Genomic DNA, 15,773 nt, shown 5'->3' with positions numbered 1-15,773 from the left:
TTTAAACAGTGCATGCTAAATCAAAGATATCTGTGGCCCTCGACCGCCGAGCGTCAATTTCCGGCGAAAATCGCGTGCAGTTTTGGGAGATGACTAAATTACCGGCAACACAACGACCACAGGAGTCATAATTGCGGTGGGCGGAGTATCGAATAGGGTATTGGGTGGAACAAGGCGGACAAGGACAAGGACACCGCCGCGTACTAACAAACCATTAACACTCGAACCGCAGACTGACGGTGCGCAGAGATGCTAAATTTTCCCAATCGGCTACCTGTTTTGCTGCCGCGGCGGTAGGTCCTGGCAAGAGGACCTCTTCCTCTTTTTTTTTTGTCGCATGATTAGAGGCCATTACAAATCGTAAGTGTTACGCTCCGTCCCTGTCCCTACACCGGGCGACTCTGAGTCTGGACTTGGCCAGACCGAAACTGCCGGTGGTCCAGAGACTTTGTTTGGCTCGGTTTTGTTTCCTGCTTCACGGACCTGTCTCTCTGTCGGCCAAATAGACTTGTCAAACTGTGCCGATGATCGATTTGACACGCCAACTTAGTCAACTTCTGGATACGGCCTACATCCTGCGTGCCACTGCCACTGCCACTGCGTTGCCAATCGCTTTAGCAGCGCTTTTTAGCCTAAACGCACCAAACAGCAAATACAGCTGTCTGGTATCTGCGAGCGGGGCGATCCGGAAGATATGCATCTGCCAGGTTGTTGGTAGGCGTCGACACCCGAAAAGGTGTTGCCAAATTATGCTAATTAAATTAGATACTTGGCATTTTGTGGGTTTTTAGCCACCGAGCCGGGAAATTAGCATAGAGCGGCAATAATGATAATGAAGATGCCGATGCCGATGCCTAACGTGTTAATCGACCTAATGACGCTTAGATGCTTATTGCAAATTGATTTGGACGCCCACTAAAGGCAGTGAGTTATATCCAGAGACGCAGATATGGATGGTAATTTAAATAGCAGTAAAACCTCTTTGCAGAACTGGCTGTCTTGCCTTTCGATGACTAATAAGTGAAAAGTATCTGTAACGATTTCAGAAAGTTGTACAACATGGTGGACCAGGGCGGCGGCGGCGGCATCTTCAAAACCAGCTCAATAATAATCTTCGATTCCAGGAACCTAACATCAATTAAATGCGCAAAATGGCGCAACAAATCGAAATCTAATTAAATCAACAGAAGATAACATGCAGCTCAATTTTCCACACTCGCCGAAACCGAGGGAAAAGAGCAGAGCCAAGAAAGCTGCAATTTGATTTGGAAAAGTCGGCACGAGACCTTACCCTAGCCCCCTTAACGGGAATTGGACTTGAGGCCACAATCATAATCGCGGCAAGTTGGAAGCCATGAGACCCAGCACTTTGACATGTGCCGACGAAGGGGCTCCACCTGGGAATAATGGAGAATCACGCTGGCCAATTGTCACTTTTGGGAAAAATCAACAAAATCGAAATGGTATCAAATCGATTTGGAGATGCAACTGAAACTGAGGCATGGCTGAACATCGGGGAAATGCGTTTTTAATTAAAGGTAGAACCACGATGGTAGCGTTTGGCGTAGTAAGCCTTTGAATAATTATTTTTTATTTATTTTCCATTTCCATTTTCACATGGCCCAACAGACGATAATTTCGAAGATCGGTGGCGAGGCCGAAGTGCATAGCTAAAATGCATTTCGAATGCATTTATATTTACTATGGTAAATAAATCAAAACCACCGAAGCCAGAGGGAAAATTCCTGCTCTCTTGCACGAATGCATGTAGATTATTTATATGTTTTTTGAGGTTGGAGTACATAAGTATGCCCTGAGCTGCATCATCCTCAAAGGATTGATGGCGTTTCGTGATTATTTCATCTATGACTGCATATTGGAGCGGTATCTGGTTAGGGGCTGGACATGCTAATATTTCAATGTCAAATTAGTTGTAATCGTAATGTGATAAAACATGAATTATTTCCTGCCACGGATGAGGTAGGACGCAACCGAGCTGCATCGAAAAGGCATTTATTCCGAAAAGCTTAGCAGGTCGAGTCGCAGTCTAAACTCACTCAGGATCCAGATAGCGCTCTCTTGCTCGTGGAGAGGGATCCGATCCGATCATGACGATCGATTTGGCCGTGTCGAACTGAGTCGGCGAAACCCTTTTATTGGGCAATATGTGCAGGCGTCATAATTACAATCATTGACATCGCACCTCTCAGGGCCGCCGCGGCAGGTGCTAAACGGGTTTATGGCTTAACGCCAAGCCAAGCGCTGGCTGCCCCATCTAAGATCTGGAGGAATCGGAGCAAAGGAATCGAGGCTAAGGAATCAAGGCAAAGAAATCGAAGCCATATCAGAAGGCGATCAGTGTGTGTGAGTCGGGATCGATTCGGAATTAACAGGAATGCGATAAACGAAGGCGCTTCGCCGTGGGCAATTAGGCTGGATATTCCTCTTCATCTTCATCGCGATCAGCATTCGCTCCCTCGGATTCAATGGATTCAAGGAATCCGTACATTTCAGCGACTGTGACCGAGTCCCGAATGCATTATTTACGACTGCACCGCCGACGCGGGCTGTTAGAATTCACACTTCGATGGTGGCGGTGGCGGCGGCTTGGGTGTCCGAATCCTCCCCTAACTTCCTCACACCACTCAACTCCACTCCCCTGCTCGGATCTGTTCACACTTTTGCCGACAAAGCGCCGCAAACGAAGCTGCATGGAAAGTGGAGGGGGAAACCACAGATCATGCTCATAATGGCATTCTTTGTGCGTCCAACCAGAGTCAAGCGGTCCTCGGGCGATATCCTTTTGCCGCGTCATCCCGCACAGCACTCCTGATTGGCTGGCTATGGGGTCCTTCAGTGACTCTCTCTCTCTCTCTCCTGGACTCCTTGCCAACTGACACTCTGCATTTCTGGGGGCGGCCACCGATCACACATTATTAATTCGTTTTTAACCGTTCCGAAGGAGTGATATATTTGTACATATTACTCTTCTCACCTCTGCGGCGGCGGCCAACTGGCCCCGATCCCGATTCCGATCCTCCGCTGCCAAGTAGCCGCCTTAATTAATCATCTCCGTTTCTGTTTCTGGGATTTGGCTTTCAGCCTGGAGCCCGCTGAAGCCAGGCCAAGCCGCCCCTTTGTGGTAACATTTGCTGTGTAAACAGTTGCGGTTGAGTTTTAATTTAGTTTTCTTGTTTCGCTGCCACAGCTGTTGTTGTTGCCCTGGGCTCCAGCTCCAGCTTTGGCCTAAGCTGACATATGGGCGTTAGTGGTAATTTCTCAGCGGAATTTATTGGGAGCGTTTTGGGAGTCATTAGCCGAGTGTTTCGGACGGGGTCTTCATTACACACTAATACACGATGCTTATGAAAAATTATGCCCGCCTTTTGGTTAGTGGCTTCAATCGAGACGTCTTTCGAGTGGGGAAAAGAAAGAAATGCCTGTAAAAATTGAATTCCACAGCATTTTAGGGCCATCACTCAAGTCAATTCCTTCGGCCGCAGTCAGCCGTTTGTCTGCCTTTTCCGCAAATGAATTTTCCAGTTCGAACTGATACTCGACAGCTAGGCAAATACATTGACTGCCCCCCCTGGCCTCCTGTCTGCTTCTGGCTAAAGAAAAATATTAAAAAATTCCCACAAAAATGCCAAAGTCAAATGGGAGAAAAGTATTTCGTCCTCGACTGGAGCTGAGTCTGGGTCTGAGGCGGGGGCCATTTATTTCAAACAAATAATGTATATCGAAAAGCTGGCGGCTTTGTGGTCCAGGTCAATGCGAAAGTGAACAGAGCTGTACAGCAATATATAGCTGCAGATAATAGAGACTCCGAGCGAACACTTGCCATTTGAATTCCAATGTTCGAGACGGGCACAGATTCATCATTCCCGCTGACACACACGGTCCGTATCTGAACTGAATCCGAAACCGAATCTGCGGCGACTTTGGCAATCGCACAGTAGCAGTTTCAGTTGTCAAACGATTTGAGCGATTGCCTCGAGGCGAAGCCACACACCGAGCGTGGCGACCGGGCGAACAATAGTCCCGCAATTATTGCCAAATGGCACATATTCAGCGCTCAGCGTCGCACCCACGCCGAAAGCATCTTACAGATACAGATACAGATACATTTACAGATACAGAAACAGACACAGAGACACCTCGCCCCAAACAACAGTGGCAACAACTCAGTCCGTATCTCCACACATTGTTCAGGTCCCCAGCCTTGCCTTGGCTATGATGCCGCATAATTTCAATGCTCGCACACGCGGCGTATACGCAACATGGCCGAAACTTCTTTGATTTTGGCCGACACTCGTGGCCAAGAGCACTCGCACTCGCACTCGCTGGAAATCAAGCAAAAGTCATGCACTCGGAAATGGAGTTTACTTTTTCTTTTTCCTCTTCCTTTTTGCTCGTGCGAAAATGTTTTTGTCAGCTTCCCACTCGTCCGTTCACACATATTAGTGGCCGTTCCGAGTCTCTTTCTCATGAATATTAATTTTGGCTTTTGTTTCGGCTGGGGGTATGGGTCTGGGTGGCCCCTGGCTGCCTCTAATTAATGTAGGCTAACAGCAACGACTCTGCTTGGCTCGGTAATTGAATCACAGCTGCGAAATGAACTTTTAATGAAGCGTGTTGCCGAGTTTAACCATAAAACATAGTGCCGGAATAGAGTCCTTTGTAACTGGCTTTAAGGCACTTGTGCCTTCGAATCAATTGAACGGACTCGTTTGCCAACTGAACGGGAAAATCCCTCATGGGAGGGGCCCAGACACGTGTACCAGAGCCCCCCAGGAACTCCCACCCAGTTCCCAAGGCCACTGGGGCATGGAATGCAAACGAAATGCGTTTCATGGCCTGTCTGGGCGAGGTATGGCAAAGAGCTCTTTGGGCTTAGAACTTTTTGCATTCCTCTTTTCCTGCCGCCCCACAATCACTCAGAGCCTTGAATTGAGCCACAGTATTTGCTGCTCTACGGATTCCATAATAGAAATCTATTTCTGTGCCGGCACGAGGGGAAAAACTGTTTGTTTGCGAAGGTGGCAGTGGAAATTGTGCTAGTAATGTGATTACGATATGCGCAATCAACTCGGGCAGTGAGTATGAAACATAGAAAATCCAGGAGACTCGCATAACTCCAAATTAGTGAAGAATAAAATAAATAATCAGCAGCTCTAACCCACTCCACAGAGCCAGAGTCAGGGCAGGGAGGAATACGAGTCGAAATTCAGCTCGGTTTTCCGAAGGCGGAGCTAACGAAATTGCAGCCATGCTATGAAAACCTCACTCTCGTTCTCTGTCACTCTGTTTCGACTGAGCTGCTCTGGCACACACACGGAGCCGGGACAATGCTGCTCTGCTCTGGCCAACCGACAGATCGCCATCTCTCGCTCTCGCCGTTGCTGCAGCAGCTCTCGGCACAACTGCTCGCACTTCCACCCTCGCCGCACCGGTTCTCCCGGCTGACCGAAAACTCGTTTTCCCAGGCCCGGAGAATCTCACGAATTCGTTTTAGTCTTGCGGCTGACCGTCTCAAAATCAGTTTCGAGCTGTCAAGCAAACGAGCAGCATCACCTCTCACAGCGCCTTCGAAAATATTCTAACCTGCGTGCATTTCGGGCAACTGTGTGTGAAGATCGTACAGAAAAACTATAGCAAGTGCTACCCAAAACGAACCACGGATTATCCCAAGTCGACAGAAGAAGACATGGCTGTTTCGGCTATCAACATGACACCCTACTTTGCCGGATATCCCTTCCAAGGTAAGCACATAAATCGATATCGAAGGCAGATCGTAGGGCACAGATCGCAGATCCATAGATCACAACGAGCATTACCAATTACCACAATTACGAGTACAAAACGTCAGGCCAAGCTGGAAAAGTGCTGGCTCATCATTCGGCCAGCGCTTTCGCCCGCTGTTTTCAAACGAGAGATCATTACCCGTCCGGCAGCATGATCAGCTTTTATTGATTGTGATCGGGCCAGGCCCAGACCCTGTCCCAGTCCCAGTCCCAGCCCCAGACTCAAGCCCGGACTTTGCAGACTTTTTGGCGCGGCCAGCTCATGGCTCGTCTCTCTTGCCCCGGCGGCTTTGGGCGCTGGGCTTTGATCTTGGATCGACTCCGATCCCGGGACCCGAGACCTGGTATCACGTAGCTGGCAACGTCAGCGCCCCAAACACCAGTCCCTGTCTGCACATGGTCTGGGATTTTATTTCTCTTTTCGGCTTTCGGCTTTCGGCTTTTGGCCGTGTTGTGTTTGGTGTTTTTTGGGGCAGGCACACACACACTTGTGCTCATATTAGCCGGCACAGCTGGGCGTCTCTGCAACGCTTATGGATTATTAGTTTGATTTCATTGCATGAGCCGGCCTGGGATGCAGCTGCATTCCCGGCCAGATCGGCTTTCTATTCTCTTCACATAAAAAAAAAAGGCCTACGCAAATTGCCAATTTGCGTTTTGTTGTGTCTACAAATGGCCAACGAATCGTTTGTGTCCGTACGCAACAAAAGATCGTGCCAAGTGATCCTCGGGCTTATCCTGCTTAGAGCGATCCGAACGCAAGGCAGTGAAGTGGTCACTGCCGCTCAATTGGGCACGAAAAAAAAGTTAATTGAAAGATCTTGGGCCCGAAAATAAGGCCACCAGCAAGCGCACTTGAGCCGTAGTAAGATTATCATGGAAAGAGGGATTACCAGAGATCTCCGATGGCGCACATTTACTTATCTCAATTTCTGCTTCTCTTTTGCTTCTAGGACAAGGTCGCGTCAACCAGCTTGGCGGCGTCTTCATCAACGGGCGTCCACTGCCCAATCACATCCGCCGCCAAATCGTGGAGATGGCAGCCGCCGGAGTTCGGCCCTGCGTCATCTCCCGCCAGCTGCGCGTGTCCCATGGCTGCGTCTCGAAGATCCTCAACCGCTTCCAGGAGACAGGCTCCATCCGCCCGGGTGTGATCGGCGGCAGCAAGCCGCGCGTGGCCACTCCCGACATCGAGGCCAGGATCGAGGAGCTTAAGCAGTCGCAGCCCGGCATCTTCAGCTGGGAGATCCGCGCCAAGCTGATCGAGGCCGGAGTCTGCGATAAGCAAAGCGCCCCTTCAGTGAGTTCCATTTCACGTCTGCTGCGCGGATCCTCCGGATCGGGAACCTCTCACAGCATTGATGGCATCCTTGGCGGAGGTGCTGGATCAGCTGGTAGCGAGGACGAGAGCGAGGACGATGCCGAGCCCAGTGTGCAGCTAAAGCGGAAGCAGAGGCGTTCGCGTACCACCTTCTCCAACGACCAGATCGACGCCCTGGAGCGCATCTTCGCCCGCACACAGTATCCCGACGTATACACTCGCGAGGAGCTGGCTCAGGGCACTGGACTCACCGAGGCCCGCGTCCAAGTGTGGTTCTCCAACCGTCGTGCTCGTCTGCGCAAGCAGCTAAACACCCAGCAAGTCCCTGGATTCGCTCCCACAGCCGCTTCATACGGAGCCACTTCATCCGCCGCCTCTGCCGCTGCCACCGCTCCCAACATGGGTCTGTACAGTTCCCAGTCCTGGCCGACTTCGGGAGCTGCCTATGAGACCCATCCCGGCTATGGAGGCTCGGTTGCCTCCATGTCCCCCGCCAGCAGCACCTCTGGCAGCAGTTCCGCCGCCCACAGTCCGGTGCAGTCCCAGGCTCAGCAGCCAGGTGCCAGCGGCGACTTTATGAACCCCACCTACGGCATGGGATCAGGCAGTGCCGCTTACTCTGCCGCCAGCGCCTCTGCCTATTCCATGCCCAGTGCCGCCACAGCTGCCACATCCGCCGAGCAGCTTCGTTCCCAGTTCGCTTCCGCTGCCGCTTCTGGCTCTCACCATCCCTCGTCGTGGGATAGCTACAACTTTGCCGGCTCCTTCTTCCCGCCCTCGGCAGCGGCACCCAACCACATGGGCGGATACCACCACCAGGTCGACCAGAAGAGCTCCATGATGCCTGCCGCCCCCACCTATCCCTACTTTGGATTCTAAGCGCTTCACTCTCTTTATATAGTACTTTAAGCCTAGCAATAAGTTGTCATCTAAAGACCCGAAGACTGTTTAAACCTATTTCGAATATTACTTTAAGGATCATGTTTTTGTAGATTTAAGAGGAGCCGATAATCAAAAGAATAAAAATTGAAATTAAAAATTTAAAAAACAATCATTATTTTTTTATAATTTGGGGGAAACAAATTACTTGATAAACTGGGAAATAAAGTATTCTATACAAAAATATTCTATATTCTATAGGTAGGAACAGGTCTTAATAAATTTGAAACAGAAACCAAGAAGACAACAACCAAGTTTAATAAGAACTTTATTTATATTCTCTTCTGGAATAAAAACCTTTTATAATACATATATTTAAATCTTTAGCTCCATGATCGACCACGCATGCTAGATTTAATAAATTTTTAAAGATTTATAAAACGGCATCTTAGAATATCCCCGTGTAAAAACGTGGGTTTCAGTTTTAAATAGGATTTCGTAGCCTTTGTGACATTAAATTGATCCCATTATTGCATTGAGACACAACAGAGACAAACCTCTCACACTCCATTAGAGTCTAATGACATTGTCTCCAAAGATCCTGGACCACACACAGGACCTCTTGTGGCCATGTACATGCGGCAGGGCCCTGACAGGTTCACACAAGCAAGCACAAGCAACTATAATCCCTCAAAATAGTTTAGGAAATTGTCCCTAAAATGACAGGAGGACAATGTACTAACATGTCGATCGCCCATCTATCCCTCGTCGTGACTAGATGGCGGCGGATCCTGGGCGAGGGCGGGGGCACTCTCCTCTGACATGGCCAGACAACAAGCCGACTCATGATCTGACAATTAAACAATTAGAGACAAAAACGGCAAACACATTCAGTGCTGGATTCGATAATACGAGAATAATTTGGGACCTGGGCATTGTCCTGGGAGCCACACACATCGCTGGCAGCCAAATAGAGCAATTGACAATGGGATGCGCAAAATATGAGCACTGGACTCGGGCGACCACCAACGTCAGGACTTTAAAGATGCCGCCAAAATGTGGGCCTGGCCGAAGATGAGAGGACCCGAAAAACCGGCAAAGTGCACACGGGAGTGAACAAAGCCATTGACAAAATGACAGCGAGGGAGGGCAGGACCTACTTGTACGTTCAACTAGTCCTTCCCCATGCACGCTGCACTAGTTACGTCCTTTGGATGGTGCTAGCCATAGCCGTAGGTAGGAAGATCTCGCATCTCGACTCTTGGGCCTCGGTGCCCTTTCTTCAGGACCTTCCCGCTGCTCTCAATTATGTGTGCTCAGCGGGCGTCGCACTTACCACCTAGAATGAATACGTTCTCCGGCCGTCAGAGAGCCCGAAATGAAAACATCAATTAGTTCATATCTCGGGTCCCGAGGATCGGTAGAGTCCTGGTCCAGCCACGACGACAGGTTCGTGATACTCTGTCTCCCTTCCGCACACAGTGCTAGGGCAAGGCTGTGACAATCATAATTGATCGCACATCTCGTCCTGGGGAGTTCCATCCTGCCTCTCCCGGCCTGTTTCCACTTTGTCATTCCCATGCCATACAGTAGCCTGCGGCTTCGTTTGTCCCGACGACGACTCTTATCCTGGACTGGGTCTCAGGCCCACCAACTTGGATATTTTTATACACAAATTAAATTTGTGCGGCCAGTCGAGGGCGATGCGATGCGAGTTCTGTAGCGGCACTTTGACAGAGCTGTTGAAAGGCCCTCCCGACACACCGAGATGAAAGCCGTGATTTATGCGTTTTCGATAGACGGGGCCCCGGAGTTGGGAGCATGCGAATTTGGTTGCCTTAAGCCAGACTTCCTGTGCGGTCGTTTTGGCTTAAATGTGTAGCTCCGGTAGCTGGAATCACTTTGAGACTGAATCCTGGTTATGATTGATGATCTGCCGAGCTGCTGATGTTCTCACCATGGAGCTATGATCATGGTTCTAACCTCCTTATTATAAGTAACAAATCGAAATTGCAACCGTTAATTGCCACCGATCTGCAGCGTTAATGCAACGATCCGTTAAAAGCCACCGTTCGTCCACTGATAAATTATAATACAATTTTCAAGTGTTGACGTTTTCGGAATTTTCCGCCAATTTTTCACACACTCATTTGCTTGTTTCGAGCCGCACGCCGAAAAATATTTATCATATATTCATTAAAAATTATTTACGTATTAAATGGCGCAGCCGGAAAGCAACAACAACCGTGCCGAAAGCGGCAGCTATACATAGTATGTGCATGTGCGAGTATTCACTTCCATGAGAGCCATGAGCAGCGAGCGTTGATAAAACATCAAAACCAATCTGATAAGGAACGCTTTAAATTCCGTTACGTAACGCAAATTTAGAGCATATCTCTCGGTGTGTTGTTTCTGGATCGCTGTGTGGCATCGCGAGGGCTGATTCTGACTTTGGATGCGGTTCGTCTTCTTTTTGGGAGGAGGGTTCCCGCTGCTCGGAAACCGCTGCAGGGCAATTACGCGTGAATTTTGATCGATTCGCGTTGAAAATTTGATAAGTCGAGTGTTTGAGTTACGCATGTGAGCTTTTAATCAACCCGCAGCCTGAGCTGCTACGATGTCTTTATTATGAAAGGGTTCACTTTTTCGGCAGGTGTCTCCCCGAAATCGTTTCCTTTCTAACGGGTTCTGAAGCCTGGTTATGAACTTGAGCCCGGCTCCTTCAAACCATCTAATCATAGTCTCCGCCAATGTCTTTATATGCCACTAAAAGCCCCACAACGATCGATTCCACAAAGTCTGCAGTCTCTGCCTGCAAGCCACAATCAATGACGTCGATGGAGATGCCGCTGCGGCAGCCGCAACTAAATAACATTATAATTCAATAAGAAACCCCCAGACCGGGAGGAGCCCTCGACTGGGCCCAGAAGATCGACTGAGTAATGGCAATGCAGCTGCGAGTCGATTGCGATGCAGACTGGGGCCAATTGGAATGCACAGGAAAAAACTAGTGCTCATTATTGAATTTATATATATATTATAAACTATTTTTTTAAGGTTTTAAGTAATATCCAAAAAATAGAGAAGATTGTTTCTATATAACATGCAGATTTGGCTTAGTTATGTTCGAATTCCATAGACTTTGGCTTCCCCAGGTTGGATTCCTTTCATGTTAAGACATACTTTTAATATACAAATTGTTAAAATTCCTCTCCACACACATCTTTTCTTGCTGTGTAGCGTTGAAGCGGCAGCAGCCAGCCTGTCTGCACCGGCAATGCGAACAAATTGTTGTTATTGCCGCTGATGCTGGCCAGCAATTGCAGAAATCATCAGAGCGGCCTGCAACATGTAATTTCCATCTCCGATGGTGGCAGTTGCACTGTTGCAAGTGTCGGAGCGGGATGCCCGTCGGCGTTTCTTTGAGCTCTGAGCTGGGCAGCCGCCACTTGGCCATTTTAAGCAAGCGTAAAAATATGCACAAGCGTCAGCCGCAAGATTCGAAAATGTGGATCGCAGAAAAATGTGATTACAACGGAGTGCATTGATTATTTATTAAGCAATGCCAGTGCATTCGAGTGATCGTCGAAGGGCGATCGGCGATCGGTCTGAGCCTGAGTCTAAATCTGAGCCCAGCTTGATCAGGTTGCACAAATTGAATGTTATTTTACAAAATGCGCTCACGTAGTTAGTATACGTGCCGTTTGCGATGGCGACTGGCAGAAGATATGACCAATTCCGAGTCCTGTCCAGGTGAACCGATGGGTTCGGAGGCGACTCCGTGGAGTGGCATGGCGCGCGAAGATTCTTTGATCATTTTACGCTCATTTGCCGGCACACACACACACACTGGCACAGCCACTGACACCCGATGATCTTTAGCATATTTTACGCTCAACTTGTGATCAAACCGTAACTTTGGTGTCGTACCTGCTCGGCAGGACGGCACTGGGAGGGGATCGGGAAGTGGCCAGTGGGGGCCACCAGTGCGGATGAGTCATGAACCATTCGGCTGTACCATCCATCAGGGTAACTAGCCGGCTATGATATATTTGCATACTGGCATTGCTTGGGAAAGTTGGCGAGAGCAGTTCGAGGTGAACTCCGGCCTGGCTCTGGTTTTGGGTAGAGACGGAGCTGGAGCTGATGATGGAGCTGGACCTGGAGCTGAAGCTGGAGCTAGCGATGGCATTGCAATGCTTCTTGTTGCCCCGTTGTCTCTGTGCCATTTTTGCTGAACATCACTTTGCCTTGGCTTATATTTTATTATTTTTATTTTTATCTTTATTGCCATTGTTATTGTGCACGCTGGCAACGTTATTTTCTGTGTTATTTCCTAGCCAGGCACAGCTTTGTGCTTCGCTTTGATCTTTCGCCGAAGCCAAAGCCAAAGCCAATGCCGATTCCGATGCCGACCCGGCCAACTGGCATTAGTAATTGTAATTGTAGCCCCGTATTGTGCTCGTACTCGTACTTTCGAGCTGATTCGCTTACAGTTGTCTTCGGCTGCTTTTCTATTGGAACAAAAAGCGAGACAAGCGTTTGTTATTATGTCAATTGTTGGTAATTTCTAAAATTCAAAAGCTCTCGCTCTCGCCGAACACGTTTGCAGTCTGGAATTCCCCAATTTGCTACGATAAATGATTGTAAAAAGTGTTATGCCTTAAAAACATGGAGCTTTGATCCTAAAAATACCTTTTTGTGGGAACTACGACGCATTTCCACTCCATTCCATTTGGAACACCCCCAAGCACCAATAAATGCGGAGCATGCATGACTCTGTGAACGAGTGGAAAAACGAATTTCCACGACTTCCCCCTATACAAACAACCCAATCATTTAAATGAATTATATTTCGCGCCACGGAAAGTGATTCCCATGCCAGGGGAGGGCCAGGAACAATGTGCGAAAGGATGTGGCAGTTGAGGCCAATGGCCATCAGAACGCTGGAAGAGGGAAGTGGGTTTCAGGACAACATAGCCAGCACCACCACTGCCATACTGCCATCACCTAGCTGATAGGCGCGCAAATTGGCGTGAAGCGTGCAGAAATCACGGGGAAAAGGACAAAGACGGGAGCATTATTTTTCAACAGATCTAAAATGAAACATTTTTTGACACTTTCTGTGCTGCTAGCTGCCAGCTGCCCGAGCTGCCTAGCCCTACCCTGATCCCGCCAAGGGGAGGTCCTGGCAGGCCGTGCGCCCAAGTGTCAGAACAGGACGAGGTGACGGGGGAATGGACGACTGCAGCTTGCTTAGCGGAAAGATGGATTATTTTTACGCTTATTACGCTTCGATCTGCTCGGTGGATGTTTGCTTTTGGCGGTTATAAACGCTTGGTGTGACCGAGCCCAGGCTGAAGTTGTTCCCCGTTGGAAGGGTCCTTCCATTTGGTGGTTGAAAAAATCGTACATCCTCTGCTCCCCGTGGCAGCCATTATGAATTGCAACAATCCTTGCCAAAAAGGGAAGTCCGGAGGACGGCAGCCATTGCCACTAACCCTGGCGTCGTCTCTTAAATGCGTTTTACTTTATTTTTGGAAACCCACAAGTTAACGCAACGGGTTTCAAAAACGGGGTTTTAAGGAATATATAGACTTAATTCCGTAACCAGATCATCGTCACTAATAAGGAAATCAGTAATTACAATTCGGCACAGGGCTCACTGCTAACTGGAGACCCTTACTGGGCTTATCCTGGCCGGATTGGATGGCTGATCATTGATAATTTGACAATGACCAAAAAATGCGACTACAAGATGATCTGCAAGGTGGCAGTAATAAAAAGGCCCAGAGTAATGCCCCATGACCAAGTGGAATTGGTTTCGCCCAAGGAGGTGACCGGCCAAAGGTCCTGGGGGGAGGGCCTTACATTATGTCCTGGCAGATTCACATCTAAGATTGCGCAGTGCCCGCAGCCTAAGCTGAAAATCCAATAAAACCTAATAAATATTGCCAAACCGTGCAGGGCAGGATCAAAGCATGATCTTGACGTTATCCTGCGGAGATGAAGGTGCAAGAAATTGTGTCAGTGGCTCGCTCGGCAAATCCTTTCTGGCACAACATGACATGACTTTTGGCCGAGTAGGCGTTTACCCGACTTAGCACCCTCTCGGCCAACTAATCCGCTTTCGTTCGGCCTGCGGCAGGCGAACGGGATCAGTTCAGTTCCTGTTCGGTTTTTGGGTCCGTCTGATGTCTGAGTCTGATGAGTTCATCTCGTCGTGGTCCTCCTGCGGCCCTTGAACTTGGACGTCTTTAAATTCCCTTGCTTTTGTCGGTCTGCGGCCTGCGGTTGCTGTCGACGGTCTCCTGCGAGTATGTGTAACAAGTGCACAGGATAATCCGGTGCACACGCGCACCTCTTCGACGCATCCTCCTCCTGCCTCGAACTCGGACTCCTTTTCCATCTTTCCCACACGCCGCTTGGCCAAATAAATAAATTGTAATCTGCCTTTGTGTTTGATTTCAATCAAAATGCAGCCACGCCCCCGTTGTCTTGGTTCCTTCAGCTCATCTCTGGCCTTGGAGTCGGAGTCGGGTGCGAAGTCCCAAACTTAATCTCGGCCTGCGGCTGAGCCAACTCAACGTTTGACAACATGCCGTTTTCTTGTCTTTTTTCGCCCGCTTGTTTTTGTCCGCTGATCGCGCTGATCTATATAAGCGGATATTCGGATATACCGATTTCGGCAGAATTCCACAGAGACTTCCAAAGACACTGCCCGGCGGGGGAAGTGGCTTAGGCAGGCCTAGAAAATATTTTGGTTGATTTTTGATTTTGTGACAATTTATGGATTAACTTTGTGATCGGCTTGAGGTCTCTTTCTGCTTGTGAATGAACTAGACCAGTCCAACTGACCAACTCTACCTTTTCTGAGGCCTCCTGCTTCAATGAATCTGGAATCACTATAGAGGCCATAAAAAGATCGCTTAGCGAACTGATTTACTAGATCAAGATTGCGGCGGCGATCGCGGTGATCGAGTAGATCGCTGACCAGGCTGCGGAGAAACCAAAAGGCCAAACTAAATTGCCGTTAGTCTTCGCTTTGTAGTCGAGCCGACAAATCAGCGCAATGCGCGCCCATTTATATTTATATCAGCGAGCAATCGACATGATCGCCATCGCCATCAACAGCCCAGAAAAGTGCAGCAGGAAAAGATCGCCCCGAGAGAACACTGGCCTATGAATCACTCTCTCTCTCTCCAGCAATTCGGACCAAATAACATATTCATGAGCCCAGGACTGGCATGTAGCCGCAGCCTCCCTAAGGCCAACACAGGCAGCGTCGAATTATCCGTGGGATTACACTGCTGATCCCCCACAGAATGAAGCACTTTGCTAGATGGGAGCAGGTCAAGGGGGAACAGATATCGAATCTATCCATGGAACTACATTGTTAGGAAGGCCTGTGGCGCAAACTGACTTCCGAATGGCTATTATTGAAAGTTTCTCAAATGATTTAATACATCTTTTCGGCATAATTATCATACATTATTGCAATGCTCAATATATAGATAGTTTCGTATAAAATTCGAAATGGTATTCAATGGTGATCTGAACAGTACAGCAATAGGTAGGCAATGGTGACACACACCACACCCACTGGCCGAGCCGGATCCAGTTTGGGCCCGTGCCGAGAGCTGTTGTCGGGCATTCGGGGGATGATCGGCAGACATGACTCATGACTCAGCGTATCGAATCGCCATTTTTGCGCTGTGCTCTGCCTGATCCTTGTGGCAATCTTCCTGTCCCGCGATCACTGGATACGG

At 48.9% G+C, this 15,773-nt stretch overlaps 1 protein-coding gene across 1 annotated transcript; it reads left to right on the top strand.

Annotated features, from left to right (window-relative positions):
• Positions 1-5,031: 5,031 nt before the first annotated feature.
• gsb (paired box protein gooseberry) lies at positions 5,032-8,126 on the top strand. The gene is made up of 2 exons (XM_017163300.3): positions 5,032-5,762; positions 6,758-8,126. Exons 1-2 carry the CDS (start codon positions 5,708-5,710, stop codon positions 8,002-8,004), a joined length of 1,302 nt encoding a protein of 433 aa, XP_017018789.1. The 5' UTR covers positions 5,032-5,707; the 3' UTR covers positions 8,005-8,126.
• Positions 8,127-15,773: the final 7,647 nt, after the last annotated feature.

Source organism: Drosophila kikkawai, chromosome 2R (genome assembly GCF_030179895.1).
Source record: "Drosophila kikkawai strain 14028-0561.14 chromosome 2R, DkikHiC1v2, whole genome shotgun sequence".
Lineage (NCBI taxonomy): Eukaryota > Metazoa > Arthropoda > Insecta > Diptera > Drosophilidae > Drosophila > Drosophila kikkawai.
The sequence above is the reverse complement of the archived record's forward strand: the minus strand, read 5'-3'. Positions and strand labels throughout refer to the sequence as shown.